Here is a 20,289-nt window from a genome sequence, read left to right on the forward strand (position 1 = left end):
CCTGAATTTGGTTAAGTCGTTACAGTAGTATATATGGGCTATCTTCTCAAAGTAGTTGAGATATTCTTCTCGATCTTCCAACCTGTCCAAGGATTCAAAATTATAGAGCTTGATCCCCCTCCGTCAGGGTATGGCTAATAGGGAATGACTAAAGGGTGTTAGGGTCCCACCAATCTCCATTCTCGAGTCCTTCTCCATCTTCCTATGGAGCTCATAAACCATGTCCTTGGGGTCCTGTTGCTCCTCCTCATCATCAGAAATGACTTCGGGGGTCGGGTCTCTCCGGGTCCTTTTGGTCTTGGCTTTAACCAATAGCTTTTCTTCTTCTAGCTGCATTCTCTTTTGAATTTTGAGTTCTAACTTTGTTTCTTCCTCTCTTCGGATGTTCTCCATTACTTCCTCCAACTTCTTTTGTTTAGTTGCTTCAGTTTCTTCGTTCTTACTCTGAGCTTTCTGATTCTTCTTGCTTTTGCCCCCAATTCGGTCAAAGACAGAGGGTCAGGATTGGTGTGAGTTACCGGACTCCTCCGGATTGTCTTCCTGTTCTGCCTCTTCCTGGGCCCGGATATGATTTTCCCTGAAGAGTCGTGTTGGCTCAGCCAGCTCATTACTAGCTAGGTTAGCGATGTATTCTTTCGCGACCGGGACATTGGTGTACTTGTACTGATTCAGCTCAATGAGGTTTCCAGCATCCCGGGGTAGGACTACCGACTGCAGGACCGTGGTGTGGGTTAATGGTTTCACCAGGAAAGTGTCCTGGTTGGCCCGGGGTCCTGGGACTGATCCGGGTTCTGAGCGTGTGTGCTTGCTGAAGGTCTCCCAACCGTACTCTTGCATGCTCTAACCATTGTCTCGAGACTATCAAAGTAACAATTTATAAGTAGCAAGAGTTTGCGAAAAATGGACCTCACAAATAACAACCAACCAAGATTTCAAACTCCCAAAATAGATCTAAGGTTGCTTTTAACATGAATGAATATCAACCAACACAATAACAATCAGGGTGCGGGGTCAAGAACATCTAAATTTGGGTTTAATCTAGCAACTGAGGATAGCTCACACAAACGTGGCTTAAAACAAATAAAACAAAGCTCACATAAACGTGGCTAAAAATAACGAGCACACACAAACGTGGCTTAAATAAATTATATTCATAGTTACGAATGAGCCGGGTTGCTTGGATTCTTACAGATTATATGAAGGACTCTATTTAGAGCTTGTTAATGAAGACGAGTCCAGGGGCACCGAGACCCAAGAATGGAACGCCCCCCTTCTAGCGTCAAATGATAACTTCGATTCTCCGTCTGGTCCTTTCGATACCGCGCGTAGAACCTCCTTGAGGTTTAACTACCGTTGAATGTCTGCAAAATAACACTGAAGGGGGGTTTTAGGTGGCGTTGGGTGTCATAAATAATTATTTACGTTGTTCTTATTATGTTCGTGTGAAGGATTTTGCCAGAATAAAGATAAGTAATTGCATCCCTAAAGTCAATGATCTCGATACTCATGGGTTTTGTCAATGGGCCAATATGGTCTGTCCGACAACCCCAATTCACTTATCAATTAAGTAAAGCTATTAGCTCAACTTATAACTTGTATACGACGATAAATTGAAATTTTTGTAATAATGTATTATTTCCCGACTTATTTTCTATTGTTTGAGTTTTTCGTCATTTTAGTAATTTAAATTTTAATAACTATGTTCTAAAATATTTTTAAATGTTAATATTCATTTATTATGATAATTTAAATAATAATTGTTTTAGTATTAGTATAATAAAATGATTACTTACTTATATTTAAATTTATCCAAACAATTATATAACTTATTATAACATGAATTTATTTTGAAATAGAAGTCAAAATGTTAAGCAGGGCCGGCCGAGAGAGGTTCATGAGGGCGACCGCCCTGGGCCATATCTTTAAAGGACTCCAAAATTCAGAAAATTTTAATACTAGTATATATGTATTTTGTATAAAAATATAACATTATTATAAATTTGTTCTTTTTCTCTGTCTAGTCATAAGTTTTAGTATGTTATTTTAAAATTTTACAAAGTTGAGTTTTTTTTTTAATTTTATAGGTTAGGTTTAAGATTTATAAATAGTATGACTCTGTTTGACAATTAGTGTTATTGTTAGTTGTATCCATTTGAAATAGTTGTTTTGGATAGTTGAGTTAGTTATGTATATAAAACGTATTTTAAATATATTTCTGACTTATAATAATATTATACTGAACAATATAAGTGTTATATGTTTTAAGATTTAAGTGGTTTAAATTTTATACAACTCCAACTTATTATGTTAAACTAGCTTCATTTTTTTTTATATATATTTTTTTGAATATTTATTTTTATTTAATTATTTTTTAATAAAATTAATTTTATTTTCCTAAATAAATTTTATGTTTTTTATGAAAAATGTATTTGTAAAAAAATTGCCCTTTTTGTACTTATATATTTAGTTATTATTGTATTTTATTATTTTTGATATTAATAACCTAAATATAACATACGTGTTATAATTTATTTTATTTATTTCATTATTTGATTTTTGTCATATTATAAAATTTTAAATAGAATATTTTAATCACATCATATAGTATGTTTATGTAATTAATTTTTTATTTATATATATTTTTTTACGTAAGTGTTCCTGGCAAAATTTGATTGGCTCCTCTCACATAATGACGAACCTTTGCATCACAAATAAACAGCAATGAACCAAATTATAAAAAATGAATGAAATTTAGCTACACCAAAAACCCATGAAAAGTTAAAGGCAGTTGAGCAAAAGAAACAAGAATAAAAGGGAAGACAGAGAAAAGTTGATGGGAAGGAGAAAATATGGAACTCTGTACACAGCAACAGGGTCTGCGGAATGTTGAGATTGGAAGGACGAAAAGTGGTTTGAGAATGGTGATCACTTGCGAAGAGATGAGCGAGGTGAGCAAGTAGGAAATTGTTTTTGTACTCAAGTTTGGACTGTTATGGTCGCAATAGATGTATTGTTATTTCAAAGCACATCAACAAAATTAGGTATATAAAGAATTAGCTATAGTTATGCTAATACACTGTTATTTGCATATACGTGGCCTCAGTCCCATTTTTCACTTAAATGTCATACAGTGGCAACGCTAGGGCCCATTGCCGACTTCATGTAGCATGTATACTTGCACTACAAACCCATCCTCCTGATTTGATTTGCTTGTTATCTTATATTGTGTGACCCCATTATTATAGGATTAAGTTGTACATCCTGTAATATCAGTTTAATATTACACTGTCTACTACTTCAAAGTGATACACTAATATTAAGCAGTGTATCAACATCTATTTCTGCTAGGACATGTATATTCATTGTCCGATTCCGATAGGTGCATTTGCCCCATCCAGAGTACAAGTAACTGAATTTCTAACTAATCCCTCCAGGCAACACCTTTTTATGGAGTCATCTACCGCATATTGTAAACATTTGAACCCGAATAAACGCACACTTTTTTACAGGTTAGAGTGTCTTATAGTCAAAACCTCATATACTGGCATTGTGTTCATGAAATGCCGTAACAAGGTAAAGGTTTCTCTGCCTTGGTGCAATTCAACTTACATATATGAAGCAAAAACTATGTTTATAGATTTTGTTCAGGAAACAAGTTTTTGGACAGTAATTCATCTCAATTATTTGTAAATTGGGAATGGTAAGACATGTTACTTTAAATGCTCCCTGCAGACCATTCAACTAACCACATGCTGCTTTACCTGCTATTATTTACTTCCCCTCCATTATATAATCACTCGCCTACTCTGCATCATTCTCACAATCTTCCACTTCTCAGTCTTTCTAGTGCAGAATTGGAATAGAAAGATGGCGAGGGATCAGTACAGGCAGGTGTCTCTGCTAATTTTCGGTTTGATTGCAGGGCTTCTTTCTCAAAACCTGGTGTTCCCAGTAATGTCTGCTGCAACTCTGGAAGATCAAAAAACGTATTATTCTCCAGACCCCCATGGTGGAAAAAGTCATCACGGAGGTAAGACAATGTCGTACTAATATGCTATTTTAATAACATGCATGTATAATTTGCTAGCTGATATGTAATTATGTTGTTTTCAGGTTCACACCATACACCATCACATGGCTCAGGAGGTGGACATGGAAGTTCGCCACACCATCATAAGACACCCTCACATGGAAGCTCACCGCCTTCAAATTGCGGGACTGGAACACCACCAAGTGGAGGACATCATCATTCTTCACCAACTCCTGTCCATAATCCACCCACTCACACTCCCAGTACCCCATCCACGCCAACACATGAAAGCCCTCCGACCATTGACCCGGGAACTCCTTCAACGCCAACTTACGGGAGCCCCCCAAGTGATGAAAGCCCTCCAAGCATAGCCCCAGAAACTCCTTCAACACCAACTACTGGAAGCCCTCCCAGCACAGACCCTGCAACTCCTTCAACCCCAACATATGGAAGCCCTCCTACATATCAGAGCCCTCCGACAGTAGACCCTGTAACTCCATCAACACCAACATACAGTAGCCCTCCAACAGTAGACCCGGTAACTCCTTCAACACCAACATATAGTAGCCCCCCAACAACAGACCCTGTAACTCCGTCAACACCAACATACAGCAGCCCTCCAACAATTGAAAGTCCTCCAAGCATAGCACCAGAAACACCTTCAACACCAACAACCGGAAGCCCTCCCACTATTGACCCAGTGACACCATCTACACCGACATATGGAAGTCCAACAACTCCATCAATTGATCCAGTTACTCCTTCAACACCAATTTCTGGAAGCCCTCCATCTATTGACCCAGTCACGCCTTCTACACCAACATATGGAAGTCCGACTACTCCATCAGTCGACCCTGTTAGCCCTTCAACACCAACATATGGAAGTCCGACTACTCCATCAGTTGACCCAGTAACTCCTTCCACACCAACATACGGAAGTCCGACTACTCCATCAGTTGACCCAGTCACACCTTCTACACCAACATATGGAAGTCCGACTACTCCATCAGTTGATCCAGTTAGCCCTTCAACACCAACCTATGGAAGTACTCCAACAATTGACCCAGTTACCCCTACAACACCAACACCAACATACGGAAGCTCGCCGACTACTCCTTATATTGACCCTGGAACCGGCATTGATCCAAATTCATCACCCTTTCCATGCACGTAAGTCGTGATAATATTCTACCCAGCTAAATTGTCATTATAAACACCTAATTTCTCAATAATTTTTCTGCAAATTATGGTGCTGCATAGTAATTACAACTACTAAAGAAATTTTATTCCTTCAAAATTGCAGTTACTGGAGTACTCACCCAACATTGATATGGGGTCTTTTCGGCTTCTATGGAACGACCTTAGGAGGAGCATTTGGCCTTCCTGGTGGGGGCACAGGATTAGGGTCTCAACTCAATTTGGTACAAGCACTTTCAAATACCCGTAACGATGGATACGGGGCGCTATACAGAGAGGGGGCAGCTTCTTTGCTGAACTCCATGGCTATCAGGAGGTTTCCTTTCACAACCAATCAAGTCAGAAACAGTTTTGTTTCCGCACTTGGTTCCAACTTGGCTGCAGCACAACAAGCACGTACATTTCAAATGGCCAACGAGGGTCGGCTAAAGATGAAGAACTAGTTAACTGAGACCTGTTTATCTTTTTGGTTTAGCATCATTAAAGATAATGCACCGTATTAGGTCTTGTGTGTTAATTTTCTTGTTAATGCATTTTGTGTGTTGTCAGTGATTTCTGATGTATAATAATATTTATGGATATTCTTAAGTATTAATTGTACTAATCTGATTTTGATAATGAAGTGGTACCATCAAAAATAATTAGACGTTAGTTTCCAGTCAAGTGCATGACAAGGCATTTTCCATTAGGCTGTAAATTTGGCCTGAAAATCACAAGCAGCCGGCTGGAAAAGCTTGCTCAAAAGTATACTAAACTAGAAATGAACTCTATATTTATCAGAAAAGAGTTACAAAGGGCGCAATGATGTCCAGTGCAGAGTAACTAATAAAAAAACCAGCCTCCAGACTGGGCAGTAATATAAATGTAGAAAGAAATTACAAACAAAATGCAGAACAGTTATGATAGAAAACAGATGACACCAGCTGGTTAAAATTCAGTAGTTGATCGGCACTTCAGCACTGGGACAAGGCTGTTATGTGTTCTGACATTCTAGCTGTAATTTGAGTCAAGTAGCTTGGGTTTATAATCAACTCGTTGCTGTTGTTTACCTTATGCGTCTTAACTCCAAAGGTTGATTTCTGACAAATAAATAAAAAAATCCTAAAATGAACAATTCTAACACAGAAATCAAGTGTTAAATCTTGATGTTAATTCATGCCAGGAATTGGCAATATTGGCGTTTACTTGATAACTTGGTAAATAAACAACCTTATGTTAGGTCTGGACTCAAGAATTTCATTTTTAATGATAGATCTGGTTCAGAAGACATGTTTTCATGTAAAAAAAATCATTTGAATTTGGAGCAACTTTATTGCATTTATTTACCAGTTCATATTTGAACTGATAATTACTCAACTTATGTTATTGGAAATCTATCATTTGAAATAAATTCCATGTATTCAGAACCCATGCTCTGCACCTGAACATTAAATTGGCAGTAAGTGATACAATGAAAAAGTTTAATGCGGTCATGTAGAGAGACATGGCTATGATAAGATATAAAGAGGAGTGAATCTCATAAAAATCAACTACTACTACCGGGACAAATAGATACTACTAGTTTTTTTTTTTTACATTTGTTTGGATGAGTTGTGATCATTTCTTGAGCATTTATTTGCATTCATGCCTGTAAGAAAAGTAATTTAATTTTGTACAATAAATGAATACCAACCAAATCAGAGGGAGGATGAAGGAATTGATAACACCTCAGGACACTCACTGGGGGGCATCTTTTCTGAGCCGCAACAATGACAGATCTGCTATTTAATTCTCATCAAATAATTAAACCAAATCAACTCTTCCACTACGCGCAACTTCATAAGTGCAACGGTTTCCACCCTCCACAACATGTTAATCACAGATATGCAGTGCTATAATGTTCTGGATAAATTGCGATATAATCAATTTAAGTGTATTTTAACATGCCAAAAAACCAGAGTCAACCAGATGAACATTACTGTTTGTGCCAGATGTAACTGGAAGAACATTATTTGTGCTACAGGCTAGTGGCTACAGAATTGAAATACGGAGTGGAGTAAATATTGTGGGGGAGAGGGGGGGGGGCATCAGATTGAACTCCCAACTAATAGTTGCAGTGTTGCAGAAAGTGTGAAGCTATTATGTTCTATTGTTTACCTCTGTATCCTTAAGCTGTCACCTAGCATTATTTGATTTGTATGCAAATACTTTCACATATTTATCAACACGAGCGCGGAAAAATTAGTTAATGATCATTTACATTTTACAGTGATGGATACATAACAGTTGGTCGTTTACAATATCTACTTAATTTCCTCGAGGGAGAAAAGAATTGATTGACATGAATCATATAATAAACTATTCAAATAAAGGTGGAAGAATACTAATGTTAGTTGCATTCATCATGACACTCGTAGCATTATAAATTATCCCAGTATGTCAACGGGATGAGGAACACAGATTCAGTGGACTACAATAGAAAAGAATTATACAGCTGAAGGGGCACAAACTGAACTTTGAAGGGAACTTAGGACTATCTGTAGTTAACCTTCAATTTCTTCTTCTTCTTTTTTCTGTGCTACAATTATACAATGCACTCTTTTCTCTGCATGATTAAAGCAAACCCTTTTCTCTGCATGATTCAATAGTTTCAGCGCACAAGTCACCTGTACTCTTGGTTCCGTGTGCAAACTCGAAACCAATGTCCATCAGCTTCTTCGAAGAACAAGGAATAATTTTTGGTGACTTGTCTAAGCTCTCAAATCTACTCAAGATGAGAATTAATTTCATTGTAAATTGCAAGTGTAGAGGATGAAATAGTAAATACAGAATTAATCATTGATAAAAATATTCCTTGGTACGTACTCAGTTTGTATATCTCTGTTGGGGTACTTGAGACTAAGTGAATGTGCAATGTCAAAGATGTTTAAAGTATGTGTGGAGCAAATGTATCTTCCCTTAGCTAGAGGATGCTCAAAGAGGTAAATGTGAGCATTGCATACATCATCCACATGCACAACGGATGTTCCATTCAGGCATATCAATGAAGCCATGGTAGCTTTATCTTCTACAATATGATCATGTGGTGACGATATTTAGTTCTATTATTCAAGAGAAACATGTGTCTACAAGATATGCAATGCCCATGTTTAACAAAGAGCGTATAGAGTAATGAAATCAGAAAATTGAAAGAATTATTAAGAAATTGACTTACTAGTATATAAGGAAATTGCAATGTCAATGCTGTAGCCTGTGTAAGGAGTTATGAAGTGGCCAAACACAAGGGAAGGATGAACAGTCACCATATCAATCCCGTTTTCTTCAGCATATTTCCATGCAGCTTTCTCAGCAACAGTTTTTTCTGCCAAATATTTCTGCAGTTGGTCGAATTTGATATTGATCCTTAGAAATGTTTTCTTCTAGTTATGCACATGTAACTAGAGCTTGCTGAGTATACCTTTCAGGGGACACTAAATCCCCCACAAGGGCCACAACAGTAAATAAGGCTAAGCTATATTCTATACAAGATACTACTCCTAGTTACCATTATTTGACACAACCTTGATGTGCATATTAACTTGATCTAACAACACTTTAAGTACAAAAGATGGTACTAGAGCTCCCAAAAGTTATTGATTTTTCTTATGCATATTAAATAATACAGCGGCTAGTTTGTGCTTAATTTTCATAAGACTAAGCCAAACAGAGAGTGGTTCACAAAAATAAAACAGAGAGAAGTGGACGTATATATACAGTAGCTTGGTCATGGACAAGAAGTTCCATAGGGGAGGCCATATGGAAGACACCTTCACAACCATGAAATGCATCGTCATAACTACTTTCCTCAGCTAGATCTGCCTTCCACAAGGTCAAGTGTGTATTAGCGTTTGGCAACTCCGACAGATGCTTCACTTTTTTCTCGTTTCCTGCACATATACTTCAATTTAATAAAAAATGTGCATTATCTATAGAAAAAATTATTTTATGAGAAAGGTATAGCAAGTACACACCTGATGTTGATGGCAATAACTTCAAAACAGAATTTAGGAAGACAAGATCTGTGTTGTTTGTGTGTGTATAAGCTTTCAAAAAACAACAACATGATAGAGATGATCGAGGTACTAGAAGATTTATAATACAGGAAAGGAAATAATTACATGCATGACTGGTGATACATACCAGGATCCCGGACGGTAGCTCTGACATGGTACCGTCTTTCTAGAAGTCTCATTACAAGCCAGGACCCGATGTACCCTGATGCTCCGGTCACACACACTGTCCTCTTTCCCTCCATCCTTATTACAGAAATCTGTTGTTAGCTAGTATAATAGCTTTTAACAATAATTTTGTACAATTATGTGTATTAATAACAAACTGTTTGGTTGTAGTATAATAGATAAGGGGAACATAGCTGATATCAAGACATTTAAAATATTTCTTTTTCTATGCCAGTTCCAAATTTGATTAGGTAGACTGCACCATCAAAGCGCCCTATCAGGTTTATCTGGTGTTGATTACCGAAAGAAAGAAGTTTGGCGCTGATGCAGATGGTACATTAGGCAGTCAAGAAATCAACAGTTTTTCCATTTGTTTGATTCTGCCACTTACCAGTAATTTTATCATCTTTAATGTCTTTATTTTGCGATTCAGTCTGAGATTTTTGTAGTAAATGATCTTTGAAACAAATTTAGTCCATTTTTGCTGAGACATTGAACCAGGTCCCATTACATTACAGATAAACCAGGTCCCATTACATTACAGAGAAGCAAAATCACTAGTTTTTATACAGCAGCAACCAGGATGACACTGTTTAGCGCAAAACTAATGCAATCAAAGAATCTTCTATCAATATGGTGTACTACAACAAACTCAACTCTAACGATATGACTTTGGTCTGTTTGAAGAATTTTATGTAGGACTGGAGGAGGCTGAGTGATCTAGGCAATTTGGTTTGCTACAAGTCAAAATATTAGTGCCTTGTTTGAGTTACGAAAACTAAAATGATGGAATACCTAACCAAAAACCATGGTTCAGCTTACCCAAACCTGCTCAACTATTATGTTCCTTACAGATTTATTGAAATGACAAATGGATTCCCAGGAATATGTACTAATCCAGGCACTACTCATATTTTTATTGGAGAGTGTTCTGATATAACTTTAATTTAGTATACAGAAAATTCAACATGCCTGCTTATAATTATTGCCGATTTATTGTTTACAGGGCAGCTATGCCCCCTGTAATAGCACCCGGTACGTAAAATCCCACTGTTACTGCTAATCAAAATAATTTTAATGCAAACATAATCCAGTAAGAAATCATTAGATCAGAGTCTAAAGTCATGTAATGGCACCCGCATGAACGCATAAACTTTAAGCATTACGCGTGGTTGCTGCCCACCATTTCTCAACAAACACTGGGGGATAGGCCATTCAGGGAAGGTTCATCTCTCTGGCTCCTTGTTTTGAATATACATTTAGTTACAGTAACTAACAAAATAAAGGAACATACACTTCACTTTTCAAGCTGTACATTATTTGTTTCCTTTAGCAAGACTTCTCTCCGGTCCTATCCAGGTGGCTATATCTAAGATGCTTCCTTTTGTCGCATGGTCAACAATGAATCCCACCTACAAATAGCAAACTCTTCTCATTCATAACCATCACAAACATATACACAAAAACCTGTCATCTCGAAACACTTCTTAAACATGTCTTTATTCTTATACCGCAGTAATTCTCAGTCTAATTTAGCAATTATCTCTTTGCTTCTGCTCATTTCCATGCACATGGCCACCCAAGCACCCCTAGCAGCTGCCAATTTCTACCAAAACGCAGACATTACATGGGGTGATCAGCGTGCTAAGATACTGAATGGTGGTCGAGACCTCACTTTGTCATTGGACGAAGCTTCCGGTTCAGGCTTCCAGTCCAAGCATGAGTATTTGTTTGGACGATTTGACATGCAACTCAAGCTTGTCCCTGGCAACTCAGCTGGAACTGTTACTACTTTTTATGTTAGTTCTCCCATTACATTCACATGACACCTTACTTTATATGCTCACACGCAAGAGCATAGCTTTGCAAATAACAACTGTGAAATATTAATGCTAAATTATTTATTTATTTAACTTTACAGTTATCATCTCAAGGCGCGGGACATGATGAGATCGACTTTGAGTTCCTTGGGAACTCTTCAGGGAGTCCATATACAATCCACACAAATGTATATGCTCAAGGCAAAGGTGACAAAGAACAACAATTCCAGCTATGGTTTGATCCTACTTCATCCTTTCACACATACTCCATTGTTTGGAACCCCCAAAAAATCATGTTAGTAACTTGTGTCATTTTTTCCGCTAATTAACCAATTAGTTATCTACTTATCTTCCGATTCCATGTACTAACATCAATATTTTCCTAATTATTGGATCAGCTTCTTGGTTGATAACAACCCAATCAGAGTGTTCAACAATTACGAATCCATCGGAGTACCATTCCCGAAGAGTCAGCACATGAGGGTCTATGCCAGCCTCTGGAATGCTGATGACTGGGCAACACAAGGTGGTCGCCTCAAGACGGACTGGACTAAAGCTCCTTTCACAGCCAACTACAGAAACTTCAACATAGATGGTTGTGCCAAGTCATCCACAGCATCATCTTGCCAATCTTTATCAAAATCAACAGCTTCATCAAACGAGGGATGGAGAACACAGGGGCTTAATGCAGCAGGAAGAAATAGACTAAGGTGGGTGCAAGCAAAACACATGGTGTATAACTACTGCTCTGACAAACAGAGGTTTGCTAGTGCTATTCCAGCAGAGTGTAAGCGTTCGAGATTTCTCTAAAATCGGTGATTTCTATGATGATGGACGGAAACCAGAATTGTAACATTCTTTCTTCTTTTTTCATTCTTTATTATTTCTACCAGATTATGCATCGTATAGTCGAACACAATGAATGAGCTTTTTTCAAGATTTACCTAAATTACATTGTTGCCTGAAAATTAATACTCTTGGCTGGTCCCCCAGACAACTCCTGACAAAATACAAAATCAGGAAAAACGGATTTTCTTTATTTAAACCACCAAATACCCAGAAATTTAGATTATAAGACTTTAGAGTAACAATAGAGTTTGACAGATTAGGTACCAACAAATGTTACACTGGTGTATGATTCTTTTACGAGTAATTTGCAAGTTGTGTATCTGAATTTCCCCATTCGTGCATTTTGTGTACCTAAAATTTCATATTTAGCAAAAAGCATGCTGAAATTTACATGATCTAGCAAAATGCATACTTCCCTTAACATCATTTAACACAGTAAGGGTATATAAGTAATTTGAATAATATGTACTCCCTCCGTCCCTCCCAAATGTTTACATTTGGGTGGGCGCTGAGTTTAAGAAAAATGATAAATTAGTGGAGAAAAGTTGAAAAAGTGAGTAAAATAGTGGGACGGATTAATATCATATGTATAAAGTGAGTATAGTGGAGGAAAGTAGTGGATGTAGTTAATTTAAAAATTATAAAAATTTTATTATTTTTTAAAAATTTTGAAATATAAACAATTGGAAGGGTACATCCAAAGGAAAGTGTAAACAAATGGAATGGACGGAGAGAGTATGTGTTTCAGGGAGTTTCATTTGCAGCCTCCCTGCCTTTAAAGAAAGAGTAATGCTAGAAGTAAAAAAAAAGTTACAAAATATTGTCACAAAATGACATGGCATGGGTGATGTGACACAATGAAAAAATTTAATTGGTCTTATTAATGTAACTGCAGGGTCTATTTATATTTAGCCAACCAACATGTGACATGTGACATTTGTAACTATTTTAGTAACTAATTTTGTACCTTTAACATTTTTCTTAAAGAAAAATAATAATTTGAGCAGTGTAAGATAATTATTAAAATTAGTAATTTACATAATGATCACATCAACATTCATGTAATTTAAGTTTTAGTAAATAATTTTATAATGGAAGATTTTATTTTTAATTTTGTTAATTAAAAGACATATATGTGTCGCAATTAAGATAATTACTGTAAAATATAAATTTTAATAAAAAATAAATTATAAAAACCCGAGTCTTGTAACACTACAAAATGGCATAAGATTTTAGTTTTTTCAAACTCGCATATTCAGTTCTAATTTTTTACCAGAATTAAGAATTTGCAATTCAATGTAACTAATACGACAAAAATACAGTCTAAAACAATTTTAACTATTTTTAGGAGAACGTAAAAAAAGTATATCTCTTATTACTTACTTTTCATTGCAAATGGTATTTTGTAAATATTTTTAGAAATTGGTAAAATTATATATAAAAAAATTCTTTAAAAAGTATTCCCTCCCTTCCGTTTAATTCTTTATCGCTCCAATTTTTTACATTGGCGGACCACGCACTTTATCGCTCTTATAAGATATAGCTGTTAAATATATTTTTTATTTTTTTCTTCTAAATTAAAATAAAAATTTAAATTTAATACCAAAAAAAATTTTAAAAATAAATTATTACTTTATATTAGCATTAGAATACATATTAAATATGAAAAAATATATATAAAGAAATAAAAAAGATGGGAGTAATATTTTTGAAATTTTTTCATTAATCTATTGTTTTTCCATAAATTATTACTTTATATTAGCATTAAAATATATATTAAATATGAAAAAATATATATAAAGAAATAAAAAAGATGGGAGTAATATTTTTGGAAAATTTTCATTAATCTATTGTTTTTTCCTAAAACAATTTCGCACATATTTTTTTTTTTTGTTTTTTTATCGTAGTAACCCGCAGCCGCTACCCTTCGGATGCACACTGTAAACCCCACGGCTCACGCAATAGCCTGCAAATCACGTGAAACAAGGTAAAACACGTGAATCAAGATAAATTGCATTTAAACGATATAGTCTGACTCAGGAGCCATAATCATAAATTCTCCTCCCGTGGAATTCGAACATATAATATCCCCTCTTTAACCAACTAAAACAACTCTTGCGGGCAATTACGCACATGTTATGGCATGGAAACTTTGAGAAGATTTAAAAATATATATAAAAAAACGAATAGACAATAGCTTTATATGAATAAAATTTCAAAGTTAACTTTGTAGTATTGCTTTAAGGGAGTAAAATTTTTGATGGGCGGAACACCATAAAAATTTGTTTTACGCGTGAAAATTCTTGTAATAGTAAAAAAAGGTTAAATAAATCAAACCAAAAGTTTTTTTTTACATTAGTACAACTAAAAGTTCTATCCCAAAAATTTCATTAACGATCATTTTTGACAATATTGATAACTGGTCCTAAATTATATATCTAAATTATGTTTTACTAGTATTTTAATCTATATTCAACACATGACTTTTATAAATTTATTATAGAATTTATTTATGACTAAAAGTTTTGATTTTTTTAAATGAAGCTATGTATTTAATTAAGTATCTTATATTACACGAATATTGAAGTGAATATGAATATTTTTTTGTTGAAAAAATTAATTTTATATATTTATTTTTTGTACTTTTTCGTTTCTATTTATATTATTTAATAATAATCTTAATTAAAATGTAAATATATATAAGCATTATTTTTTTAAAAGAAATAAAAATAAAAGGTCAAACATGTTTCAATGTAAAATTTAGAATGACAAATTGCAATGATGAATTTCATAAATGTTAATTTTAATAAAAAAATTAAATGTCGTTAATTGACAAAAATATGAATAACGAGGTATTAATATAATAAAAACACGTGAATATGCTGCAAGACTGTAACTACTAAAGTACCCCTGCCTGCTGATATCAATTCACAAAGCAAACTAACGACGTTAATTTTAAAGTAACGGAAGTATGTTTTTTGCTAGACTTTGCAAACATTAGCATGCTTTTTGCTAGATACTAAAATTCACGTACACAAAGTGTAGATATCCGAAAATTCAGGTACACAGATTGCAAATTACTCTTCTTTTTCCACATAATGAAATTTTGTTTGTTTTCAAAAAATAAATAAATCATCATATGCTTTTAATATAAAATGTTACAAAATCACGTTTGTTATGAGTAAAAAGTTGGGGTGTATTTAAGGCTGTATTTAAGATTAGGGTTCGTGATCTAAATATTTTATTTGATTGCTCTCGTATTTCGTGACTCAATCTGTCTTCACAGGATGTATACCTACCTTACTGTATGCCAAGGATCAAGTCAAAAAAATAATTCTAATTTGCACGGTGAGGCCCTTATATAGGCATGAGATTGCTTGAATTGGATTAGGATTAATAGACTTGGTGGGCAAGTGTCAGATTTAGAATGAATTTTGGAGTCCTAGAATGCAGGAAATTGATTTCTTATCCTATGAGATTTCTCGGAGATCATCTTTCAAGAAATTTGAACTCTATTTGTCGGCTGATTTTACGCATATTTATTAATTACGAAATAATTAATATTCAGGGTTTTGGGCCTCTTTAAATAGGCTTTATTTACATATCAAATCAGATATAATTAATGCGATATTAATTATGCAATTAGGGTTTATTATATTCCCTATCATTTGCCCCCAAACTTCTAGGAAACCGTGCAAGATTTCATAGAAGTTAAGCTCTTTTATCCCCTTGCAGGAAATCGTTTTTAACGTAAAGTGTGGAGCGACCTACACATTTAAAATGATTTGTCTTATCCGAGGCCTCAGGATATTTTCTGGAATTTTCATATTTGTTCATACTCATTTTCTTACCTTATTCCTCCTACTTTTAGGAATTTTCTGGTATTCACATGTATTTTTTACTTACTTTTTATTTTTTCCTGATATTTTAGGAAATTTTTGAAATTTTTCCTTAATTTTCAGAAAATATTTTCCAGAAATTATGATATTCTGAAATTTTTCGAAAAATTCCTCGACCAGGATCCTGGTCGAATTATGCCCCTTTCTTTCCACCTCGTGAGATTTTCGGTTAGGATGGATTTCGATCAGGATCCTGACCAAATTTCGGTCAGGATTTTCCTTGGTCTTAATTCAAGACCGAATTATACACCACTTATACCTGGCCGTGAGTTTTTCGACCAGCAGGACTTTCGACCAGGATTTTGGTTAGGATTCGGTCAGGATCTTTCCTTTGACTTGTTTTTTGACCGAATTAAACTCCAGTTATTCCTGATCGTGGATTTTCGACCAAGATATTTTTCGATCAGAATCCTGACGGAATTTTGGTCAGGATCTACCCTTTGACACAATTCTTGACCAAATTAAGCTCCAATTATTCCTGGTTCTGGGTTTTTCAACCAGAACATCTTTCGAACAGGAAATTGGTTGAATTCGATCAGGATTCATTTGACCAGAACTGTAATCAAAATTCAAGTATCTTGTTCAAATCGGGATTTGTTAAAACAAATTCTGAACCAATTGGGCTCTTTTGTGGGACTCTTAATTGGGCCTATTAGTTTTTGTTAAGCTTGGCCTCTTTGCTTAGAAATTTCTAGATTATTGGGCCATAAACTAGGTGTTGTGAATATGTTGTGAACTTGATGATTTCATTAACAAAACATCTTAGGAGGTTTAACTTAGTGGAAAATGTAGCACTCGACGGATAAGGAATATAGTCCCGACGGATGACTCAATATAGTCCCGACGGATGATGATTTATTATCCATCGAGTGAGTAGTTTATGTAACAATAAGTCATGTAGCATATTTCTGCAAACACCTCTGTTTAGATTCTGTAGTAGCATATAAGTCATGTTGACTTTAATAAGATATGCATAATAGGTTGATTAATTGTAAATAGATGATGTCTTGTAATTCTGCATAAATGAAATGAAGTCAAGTGCCAAAAAGCTACTCAACGGATGATCAACAATGCTACTCGACGGATGATCAACAAGGCAACCCGGCGGATGATCATGTACCCGACGGATAATCAATTCAAACATCTGTTGACAGTGACAACACAGTCACATGCGTCGAGTGTATGCAAAAGGAATGTGGAAGCCTATTCAACTGGGTTTTTGAGAACAAAGAAGCATTACCATTTCCATGCTATTATGAAGATATTCAAAGATGTTGGAATAGAGTAATGAAGTAGCATAGTATTAGACTTGATAGGTTTTGTTTTATTATCTTGTCTTATTACCGTGTAATATTGGTTATATATAAATCAAGAGTAGCAATTACAACAACGAAAAGACTCAACAAGTAAATTCTCAGAGAAACATTTGTAAGCTGTATTCTTAGCATTTCTCTGTAAGTTTAGTTGTTCTCATTTGTAAGCAGCTGTGAGCTACTCAAGCTTCACAGAGTTCTCTCGATATATTTATATATCTTTGGTGGATACTTTCTAATCCACCAGAAAGTTTTAAAGACTTGTGTTTTTATTACTTTATGTTTTGATTTATATTTAACTTGTCATTCCGCACTTTGCAAATCAAAACACTGACATATATATATATATATATATTAAGTTAGAACATTTTTATATTTCTGAAAAAGGTTCAAGAATTTCATTCAACCCCCTTCTGTAATTCTTATTGCATTGTTAGGGACTAACAATTGGTATCAGAGTAAGCTCTTAAAGAACAAAGAATTTAAAGATCACAACAAACAGCAAGATGAACAAGAAGGATTTTGGAGTCAAGATTCCTTTTCCAGGACAAAGACAATTACCATCACTGGAAGGTAAAGATGCATCTTCATTTACTTTCTCAAGATGAGACCTATGTAGATTGCACAGAGAGAGGTCCTCATGTACCAATGAGAGCTGTAACTGGAAATGAGCCATCAGTTCCCAAGCCAAGGCATGAATGGTCAGATCCTGATATTGAACAAGTCAGGAAGGATAAGAAGGCCATGAATATTCTGTTTAATGGAGTTGATGGTGACATGTTTGACAACATCATCAATTGCAAAACTGCCAAGGAAGTTTGGGATATAATACAGATCATTTGTGATGGCACTGAACAAGTTAGAGAAAACAAGATGCAGCTACTAATTCAGCAATATGAGCATTTCCACTTTAAAGAAGGTGAATCTCTCACTGATATCTTTAGTAGATTTCAAAAGCTACTAAATACTCTAAAGCTGCATGGAAGAGTTTACCAAACCAAAGACTCTAATCTCAAATTTCTGAGATCCCTACCAAAAGAATGGAAACCAATGACAGTCTCCTTGAGAAACTCACAAGAATACAAGGAGTTTACACTAGAGAGACTGTATGGCATTCTAAAGACTTATGAGTTTGAAATAGAGCAAGATGAAAGAATGGAGAAAGGGAGAAAGAAAGGAGGGTCCATTGCGCTGGTTGCTGAGTTAGAGAAAGAGAAAGAATTGAAGATAGAAGCTATTGAGTCTACTTTAAAGGTCTGTGAAAACAAGGGCAAGGGGCTGGTAGTAGAAAATGAAGATTCTTTGAGCCAAGATGACATGGAAGATATTGATGAACATCTAGCATTTCTTTCCAGAAAATTTGCCAAGCTCAAGTTCAAGAAGAACTTTGGAGCAGCAAAGCCAAATAGAAACATGGTGGATAAATCAAAATTCAAATGTTTCAAATGTGGCTTGGTAGGGCACTTTGCCAGTGAGTGTAGAAAGTCAAATTCCAGCAAGAAAAAGTTTGAGCCTGTGGATTATAAACAGAAATATTTTGAGTTGCTCAAACAAAAGGAAAGGGCTTTCATTACACAAGAAAATGACTGGGCAGCAGATGGTCTGGATGAGGATGAAGATGTCAGCTATGTCAATCTAGCCCTAATGGTCAAGTCTGATGAAACAGAGACAAGTTCTTCAAGTAATCAGGTAATCACCACTAACCTAGCACATTTATCTAAAGTTGAGTGTAATGATGCAATAAATGACATGTCCACAGAATTATATCACTTGCGTGTTATACTTAAGTCTCTTACTAAGGAAAATGCTAAAATCAAAGAAAACAATTTGTTTTTAAGTGAGAGGAATAATGTGCTAGAATCTCAGTTCATTGAATTTGAAAAATTGAGAATTGAGTGTAAAATTGCTAAGGATGAATTAACTGAGTCCTTGAAGAAAGAAGAGATCTTGAAGAAGCAGCTTGAACGAGAACATGAGGTGATTAAGGCATGGAAAACATCTAGAGATGTTCACGCTCAAATCACCAAAGTTCAAGGTATTGAGTCCTTTTCTGATGCAGTCTGGAAGAAGAATAAGGAGAAGTTACAATCCAACTTGGTTGAGGGATTGCTAACAGATGTGGACTCGACGGATGATGAGAGTCATCCGTCGGATAACCAAAAGGATTATCCTTCGAGTGACATAAATCCTCATCCGTCGGCTGTGAGCAAACCTATGAGTAAAGCCAAACTTGCCAAGTTAAATGAAAAGTATGGATCAGTTTCCAGAAACTTCATTCCAGGAGAATCTAGTCAAGTGAAGAAAGAAAAGATAGTAAATGTTGGTCATTTGTCTATCAAACAATTGAATGACAGACTAGAAAAGATTGAGGTTAAAACATAGACTAAAAGGAAAAACAATAGAAATGGTAAAGTAGGGATTAACAAGCATAACAACTACACACCTGATATGTATGCTTCAAGAAAAATATGTGTTAAGTGTGGTAGTGTAAATCATCTGTCTATTAATTGCAAAACTGCCATGCCTACTTCCATATCTGTGCCACCTCCTTTTTTTAACATGAATGCCATGCCTTCTATGCCTATGAATGCTATGTCTGCACAGAATATGAATGCACAATTTGCTAATATGCCATTTGCACCTAATCCTTATTATGTTGCATTTAGTATGCCTCAAATTCCATTTAGCATTCCCTACTGGAATAACATGTTTACTAATATCATGCCGTTTCCTGTTAATCAAAATATGCATGATAATTCTGTTGTAATGAATGGTTTCAAAGGTTCAACTCAAATGACTAAGGATGAATCTGATATCCCCAAGTCAAATGAGATAAAGCCTAAAAACAGAAAAAGAAAGCTAACAAGGCGGGACCCAAGGAAACTTGGGTACCAAAATCAACTTGATTTGATTTTAATGTGTGCAGGGAAACAAAAAGAATCTATGGTACTTGGATAGTGGTTGTTCAAGACACATGACTGGTGA

At 35.2% G+C, this 20,289-nt stretch overlaps 3 protein-coding genes across 3 annotated transcripts; 2 read left to right on the forward strand and 1 right to left on the reverse strand.

Annotated features, from left to right (window-relative positions):
• The first annotated feature begins 3,811 nt into the window (after positions 1–3,811).
• Positions 3,812–5,815, forward strand: LOC141684492 (uncharacterized). The gene is made up of 3 exons (XM_074489500.1): positions 3,812–4,030; positions 4,114–5,200; positions 5,334–5,815. The coding sequence occupies exons 1-3, from the start codon at positions 3,868–3,870 to the stop codon at positions 5,668–5,670; spliced, it is 1,587 nt and encodes a 528-aa protein (XP_074345601.1). The 5' UTR covers positions 3,812–3,867; the 3' UTR covers positions 5,671–5,815.
• Positions 5,816–7,819: 2,004 nt separating this feature from the next.
• On the reverse strand, positions 7,820–9,547 carry LOC141686294 (dihydroflavonol 4-reductase-like). The gene is made up of 6 exons (XM_074491337.1): positions 9,386–9,547; positions 9,217–9,288; positions 8,936–9,132; positions 8,421–8,625; positions 8,072–8,273; positions 7,820–7,970 (listed from the first exon to the last, which is right to left on the reverse strand). Exons 1-6 carry the CDS (start codon positions 9,498–9,500, stop codon positions 7,820–7,822), a joined length of 942 nt encoding a protein of 313 aa, XP_074347438.1. The 5' UTR covers positions 9,501–9,547.
• A 1,156-nt stretch (positions 9,548–10,703) lies between these two features.
• LOC141686651 (xyloglucan endotransglucosylase protein 1-like) lies at positions 10,704–12,151 on the forward strand. Its single transcript, XM_074491691.1, has 3 exons — positions 10,704–11,222; positions 11,345–11,538; positions 11,642–12,151. Exons 1-3 carry the CDS (start codon positions 10,917–10,919, stop codon positions 12,051–12,053), a joined length of 912 nt encoding a protein of 303 aa, XP_074347792.1. The 5' UTR covers positions 10,704–10,916; the 3' UTR covers positions 12,054–12,151.
• Positions 12,152–20,289: the final 8,138 nt, after the last annotated feature.

The sequence above is a fragment of the Apium graveolens genome, chromosome 9 (genome assembly GCF_009905375.1).
Source record: "Apium graveolens cultivar Ventura chromosome 9, ASM990537v1, whole genome shotgun sequence".
NCBI classification, from domain to species: Eukaryota; Viridiplantae; Streptophyta; class Magnoliopsida; order Apiales; family Apiaceae; genus Apium; species Apium graveolens.

Excerpts from the sequence above, each read along its gene's own strand:
- LOC141686294 (XM_074491337.1), bottom strand. The coding sequence starts at position 9,500 with ATGGAGGGAAAGAGGACAGTGTGTGTGACCGGAGCATCAGGGTACATC. Across the intron at positions 9,289-9,385 it reads AGCTACCGTCCGGGATCCTG|CTTATACACACACAAACAAC; the intron begins GTATGTATCACC and ends GTTTTTTGAAAG. Across the intron at positions 8,626-8,935 it reads ATATACGTCCACTTCTCTCT|AAGAAAACATTTCTAAGGAT; the intron begins GTTTTATTTTTG and ends GTGCATAACTAG.
- LOC141684492 (XM_074489500.1), top strand. The coding sequence starts at position 3,868 with ATGGCGAGGGATCAGTACAGGCAGGTGTCTCTGCTAATTTTCGGTTTG. Across the intron at positions 4,031-4,113 it reads TGGAAAAAGTCATCACGGAG|GTTCACACCATACACCATCA; the intron begins GTAAGACAATGT and ends TGTTGTTTTCAG. Across the intron at positions 5,201-5,333 it reads TCATCACCCTTTCCATGCAC|TTACTGGAGTACTCACCCAA; the intron begins GTAAGTCGTGAT and ends TCAAAATTGCAG.
- LOC141686651 (XM_074491691.1), top strand. The coding sequence starts at position 10,917 with ATGTCTTTATTCTTATACCGCAGTAATTCTCAGTCTAATTTAGCAATT. Across the intron at positions 11,223-11,344 it reads GAACTGTTACTACTTTTTAT|TTATCATCTCAAGGCGCGGG; the intron begins GTTAGTTCTCCC and ends TTAACTTTACAG. Across the intron at positions 11,539-11,641 it reads TGGAACCCCCAAAAAATCAT|CTTCTTGGTTGATAACAACC; the intron begins GTTAGTAACTTG and ends TTATTGGATCAG.